Source organism: Citrus clementina, unplaced genomic scaffold (assembly GCF_000493195.1).
Source record: "Citrus clementina cultivar Clemenules unplaced genomic scaffold, Citrus_clementina_v1.0 scaffold_9, whole genome shotgun sequence".
NCBI lineage: Eukaryota > Viridiplantae > Streptophyta > Magnoliopsida > Sapindales > Rutaceae > Citrus > Citrus x clementina.
The window spans coordinates 5591788-5598579 of NW_006261964.1; the positions used below are offsets into that span (position 1 = coordinate 5591788).

A 6792-nucleotide genomic window follows, 5' to 3' on the forward strand; every position below is an offset into this window, starting at 1 on the left:
TCGATTTACTTTCAAGGAAACGGGCTATAGGATGCAAATGGGTGTTCACGGTTAAAGTAAATCTAGATGGGTCAGTTGCTCGATTGAAGGCTCGTCTTGTCGCTAAGGAATATTCTTAAACCTATGGAGTGGACTATTCTGACACCTTTTCTCTTGTTACTAAATTGAAATTTGTTCTGTTGTTTATTTCTATGGCAGTTACTCATCATTGACCTTTGCATAAATTAGATATTAAGAATGCTTTTCTTCATGGTGATCTTTAAGAGGAAGTGTATATGGAGCAACCTCTTAGTTTTGTTGTTCAATAGGCGTCTGGGTGAGTTTGTCATCTCCGAAAATCTCTGTATGGTTTGAAACAGAGTCCTCGTGCTTGGTTCAAAAAATTTAGTCAGGCTGTTGAAAAGTTTAGTATGATGAAAAGCAAGTCTGACCATTATATATTCTACAAACAATCGGAAGCTGGTATCATTCTTTTAGTTGTGTACGTAGATGACATTGTCATTATTAGAAGTGATACTATCGGAATCTCGTCTCTGAAGTCTTTCATTCATACTCAGTTTTACACGAAGAAATTGGGGATGCTAAAGTATTTCTTGGGTGTTAAAGTCACAAGAAGTAAAAAAGGTATATTTTTATCTCAGAGAAAGTATGTCATTGACTTATTAACTGAGACATGAAAATTGGGGGCAAAGTCTTCCAATGACTCCAAACATACACCTTACAGGAGATGAAGAACTAATGGAAGATCCTGAGAAATATAGAAGGTTGGTTGGAAAGCTAAATTATCTTACAATGACTCGTCCAAATATTGTATATTCTGTCAGTGTTATTAGTCAGTTTATGTCATCCTCAAATTTTGTGTTACTTGAAAAGAGCACCCGGACGTGTTATATTGTATACAAATCACGGGCACACTCATATGAATGTTTTTCAGATGCAGATTGGGCAGGTTCCAAAGTGGATAGAAGATCTACATCATGTTATTGTGTTTTCATTCGAGAAACTTTGGTCTCATGGAAAAGTAAGAAGCAGAACATTGTGTCAAGATCGAGTGAAGAGTCAGAATATAGGGCTATGGCACAGTCTTTGTGTGAGATAATGTGGATATATCAGCTCTTGAGTGAAATAGATCTTAAAACTTCAGTACCAGCAAAATTGTGGTGTGATAACCAAGCTGCCCTTCATATTGCATCTAATCCTGTATTTTATGAGCGAACTAAGCACATTGAAATTGATTGTCATTTTGTTCGTGAGAAAATTCAGCAAGGTTTGATTTCTACATTGTATGTGAAGACTGGAGATCAATTAGGGGATATCTTTACGAAAGCTCTAAATGGGGTTCAGGTTGATTATCTATGTAACAAGCTAGGCAGGATTAACATCAATGCTCCAACTTGAGGGGGAGTGTTACATAATATAATTAGTTGTAGATAGCTATCTTATTAGCTTAATTATAGGGATCCTAATTTGTATAGTTTCCTAAGATAACTTCCTAGTTTCTATATATATATGCTTTTGTATTTCAATGAAATGTGTGGAAGATACTATTCTTTTCCATCTCAAATAACACATTATGTGTAACATACAACAACTCTTGAGCCGACACTTAAAATTTAAAATTACAATATACAACAATTGAGCTGTCACGAGTGACAACTCATAAATTTACCGTATATTAAATTAGATGTAATATACTCTAACCCTTTCCTCACATATTTAAGGTTGATGTTTCTAGACTGAAGAACCTGCACACAATTTCAAGTAAATTCATTAGGAAATTAATTTCTCCCAGCAGGTACTATACATCAATCTTAGAGACGCATTAAAACAAGACGGCAAACTCAAAATGCCAAAGACAATCACTGCATCTCATCGCCACATTATTCTGGACCAAAACCAATATGATATATGTGTCGAAGCCTAATGTGTCGAAGGCTTAGGCTGTCACATGCATGTTCAACATGCAAATGCAAACAAGTGTGCGAAAAATGTTGCCGCAACAACATTGAACAATCAAAGAAAAAAACAAAGGCCTTGGATATGGACATCAAGAACCGTCTGATCATATAATCAAAGTTGATCATATTCATCCGAGCCTCCACTGAACCGTCTGATGCACCGCTACACATCAAACCATTCTTCCAAATATGAACATATGCATAAAACTGTCTGCATGCTATTGTCTTAGTCGATCACAACACGTACACGCAGAATATTATATGTGTAAAACACTTGAGGGCATTTGCAGCCGTGCTACACTTAATGCCATTTTTGCATGCAAAAAAATCAAAACATTTAAACTAAGCCATCCGCCACGTCCCAAACTGTAATTCACTTCTATTCACCTATAAATACAACTGCACTCTAGCTCAATCTCTTCATCACACAGCAGAGTTTCAAAAGCTTTTCTTTTCTAAAAACAATTTTGGGCTTTTTTCTCAAAATGGCTTCTTCTTTGCTCTGTTTTGGCCTTTGCTTTCTAGTTCTCTTCAACATCTGCTTTGCTCAAATAGAGCAGGTAACAGGCATAACTAGTGAAGGAAAGCAGCAAAGGCAACGGCAGCAACGCTTCCAAACCCAGTGCAATATCCAGAACCTCAACGCCCTTGAGCCCCGACAGAAGGTCGAATCCGAAGCTGGCGTCACAGAGTTCTGGGACCAGAACAATGAGCAATTACAGTGCGCCAATGTTGCCGTATTTCGCCACCGTATCCAGCAGAGAGGGCTGCTCGTGCCTGCGTACACCAACACTCCTGAGATTTTCTATGTTGTTCAAGGCAAGCAAGCAAGCATATCCAGTCTTCAATATATATTAAGTTAAATTATTTTAATTGTTTTCTAAATAACAAAGTTAGAAATAAATTAATTAACAGGTAGAGGCATTCATGGAGTTGTATTCCCCGGATGTGCTGAGACTTTCCAAGATTCACAACAACAACAGTCGTTCCAGAGCAGTAAATCCCAAGATCAACACCAAAAGGTCAGACAACTACGTGAGGGTGATATCATTGCATTGCCAACTGGAGCAGCTCACTGGATTTACAACAATGGCCGGGACCAGCTTGTTTTGGTCGCCCTCGTTGACGTTGGCAATTCTCAAAACCAGCTTGATCAGTACTTCAGGGTATTCGATTAACAAAACATATTTTTGATCCTATTAGAATTTACATAATGTTTCTCTGTCAATATTAGGAGTAATTATTCATATTGATGTTCTTGTTGCTAGAAATTCTACCTCGGTGGCAACCCACAACCACAACTCCAAGGTTTCAGTCAAAGTCAAGGTGGCAGAAGTCAGGGAAGCCAAGGCAGCGACGACAGGAGAGCTGGCAATCTCTTTAGAGGCTTTGACGAGCGGTTGTTGGCTGAGGCCTTCAACGTGAACCCAGATCTAATCAGGAGACTGCAGAGGCCACAGATACAGAGGGGCATTATCATCAGAGTCGAGGAAGAGCTGAGAGTACTGTCTCCTCAAAGAGACAGAGAACAAGAACAGGAAGAATGCGAAGAAACTCCGTCATATGAAAGGGACAATGGCTTCGAGGAAACTATCTGTACAATGAAACTAAGGCACAACATCGATAAACCATCACATGCTGACGTCTACAACCCCCGGGCCGGACGTGTCACCACCGTCAACAGATTCAACCTTCCTATCCTTCGAGACCTCCAGCTTAGTGCTGAGAAAGGAAACCTTTACCCGGTGAGAAAAGGGCAAGAAAAAGGAAAAAAAAAAAAAAACACACACACACACACACAACATCAATGTCACATTATTTATTTGAAGTACAAGTACAACATTTGATTGATAGATTATTTTACTCATGCATGTAGAATGCCCTGTTGGCGCCACAGTGGAACTTGAATGCCCACAGCATAGTCTACGTAACAAGGGGCAACGGCAGGATGCAAATTGTAGCGGAGAACGGGGAGAATGTGTTCGACGGTCAAATCCGGGAGGGTCAGCTGATCGTTGTTCCGCAGGGCTTCGCCGTGGTGAAGAGGGCAGGTAACCGTGGACTGGAGTGGATATCATTCAAGACAAACGACGTCGCCATGACAAGCCAGCTGGCCGGAAGGGCTTCGGTGTTAAGAGGACTTCCGTTGGACGTTATCCAGAACTCGTTCCAAGTGTCGAGGGATGAAGCTCAGAGGTTGAAGTACAACAGGCAGGAGCTGACTGTGTTTACTCCAGGGCCTAGGTCACAGTGGGGCTTAACCGTAGCCTAAGAGAAATTATGTAAATGGGTACGTAATCAGGAAGTAAGCTATGTAGTGTAGTGTAAGTAGTTGAGGTAGGGACGACTATGTATGAATAAAAGCCTTAATGGGCATGAACGACATGAATGCTGCGGGACTGTATGTAAGTTTAATGTGCGAGTAAAATAAAAAGTAATATTTCTTTGCTCAAATAATTACAAATATTGTTGTCTTTATATCTCTAATTTGCCTACACCCACACATACTGAATCGACATTGCACTAATTTGAATTTGATTTTTTTTTTTTTTGGCTGGATACTTTAATTACTGAATGACTTGCTCACTTCACTCAAAATTCAAGAGCATCTGAATGAATTTAAAGGACACGCTCCAAACTCCCTTGCCTTTTTTGTTCAACTTGCTCGTTGAAAACAGTAGATGTACACATATGAATCCTGCAAATTAATGGGCAAATTTGTATTTTTGTATTTTTTTCCCTCCCTGTTGTTGGGTATTAAGCATATGAGAAATTTTCGTGTGATTCATCGTGAAAAAACTATGCGGCATTCTCCGCAAAAGATGTCTCACTTTTTCTTTTATAGTTTTTTTTTCTAATCGTAGATGAAGTATAATTACTGGACGTAATTATAAATGCCCCAGAATAAACATTTAGGGAAAAATAAACTTGGATATATATATATATATAATCATTTTCTATGAAGCCTCGTTTTAATTTATGTTTGAAAAATCTTAAAAAGAGAAAAAGATGAGAGAAAGAATGTTGAAAAGAAAGAGAGAAAGTGGGTTGAGTAGAGAGAGAGTAAAATTCTCTCATCTTTGTTTCTTTAGCATTACTCTGAATGTTTTAATTAAGTAGTCAAATGGGTCAAAGGAAAAAATTTGTATGGAACTATCCCATGAGTTCGCATGGATAGTTCAGTGGTTTAGAGCATGGCTTTCACTTTTAAGATTAAATTTAATGGATTTCATAGTTCATACTACTATGAAATTTATTGTTAGTTCCATCCGCGGGAGTTATTGCTCTGTCACTTGTCAACGTACTATATTCTATCCCACAACAAGTCCTCTATTATCAAATAGGCCAAAGCACTAGAGAAAAACTTTTGTGGGATATGCTACCATGCAGAGCTAGCGTGTTCATCCAATAATAACCTGCATCTGCTATTTTACTGCAAAAATAGCGTACGTTCGTCCAATAATGACCTATTCTCTGATTTCGCGATCGATATATCAGTCTATTTAAACTCTTGCCTCATTCTCAGTAATTCACGCACTTGGCCCATTCATTCTCCAAATCCTCTGAACGCCTGTTTCTTCTCAAAGAAAACCGTTTTGCTTCTCTAAACGTTTGTTTCATTCTGTCCATATATTCAGATACGCTTGCTTCTTCTAAATTCTTCTTCCATTAGCCAAGCAGAATTTTGTCTTGGCATTTTTTTTTATCATTAATGCTACATGTTCCAAGTAACATGATGATGGAGAAGCACTACAAGCATTGAAAAATAAAATTTGTAGCTAGCCGTATTCTCAAAATATATTTTCTGCAGCCGTTGCATTGAAGATCTCTTCAACAATGAGTGTTATCGGACTATATGTATAATTGAACGCATCAATATGAAAATATCATGGTTGAACTAAAGACTGATTTTGACTGAGTACTCGTTTAAGTCTGTGAAGTCATTTGATTCTTTGACGCATCCTTTCACTTGAAATTTATTCTTTAATTAATAGCTGATCTGAAGATTTTGTGTGAGAAGGGATTTGAATTAACAAACTAATAAACTTAATCCCGGGATTTTGAGGCTATTCCCTCGGGACACAAAGACCCGCACAAAATACCATACATGGAGTAAACACCTACTTAAAAATGAAATTTCCCATCATTTTTTTAAGAGGAATTTATTGAAAGCAAAAATATCCCATCATTTTTTCAGCTGTACTATGTGTCTAAAAGTTCGGTAAATTATTTCTTTCCAAAGGCCTAAAATTTTTTAAAATTTTATTTTTAAGCCTAACTAAACAATAGATGCTTTAGTTAGATTTACATTCCATTGTTTTGTCTTTCATATTTGGTGGAAGATTTTCTCAATTTGTCAATTATCTCGTTAGTTTTTTATAAATCATTATTCGCAAATAGATGAAATCTATTATTTGGAAAAAAAAATGAAGGGCTGATTGTGAGAAGAAGAGGAAAAGGAATAAAGAAGAAGAATAAGAAGAAGACAAGAAAAAGAAGGGTTCAAATGGCAAATGGGTTTTAAATTAGGACTTCTAGAGAGAAATCTACAAATGTAAATTTGATTTGAGAGCTTTATGAATAGAAACTAGTGAGGTTGGAGAGAAATTAATTTGAAGTTGAGTTTTTATTTTGAAGTATAAGGACAGAGAAGCATGAAAGAATAACTTACAAAATCTAAGGTAATTAAGTGATTATCCTTTGTACTCCACACCATTTTGTGAATATATATGTGATTTTTTTGGGGGGGGGGGGGGGAGTAGGGGAGTTATGTAATTCTTTGGCTAGGTTCCCTTCTAAATTAATTGATAAAATACTTTGCAACCCGCCCCTT

General features: G+C 37.4%; 1 protein-coding gene across 1 annotated transcript; it reads left to right on the forward strand.

The window, feature by feature from the left end:
• Positions 1–2443: 2443 nt before the first annotated feature.
• Positions 2444–4230, forward strand: LOC18032963 (legumin B). Its single transcript, XM_006420177.2, is given in 6 exon segments — positions 2444–2777; positions 2874–2935; positions 2937–3081; positions 3084–3124; positions 3227–3703; positions 3835–4230. Coding segments are annotated over 6 exon segments (1455 nt in total).
• Positions 4231–6792: the final 2562 nt, after the last annotated feature.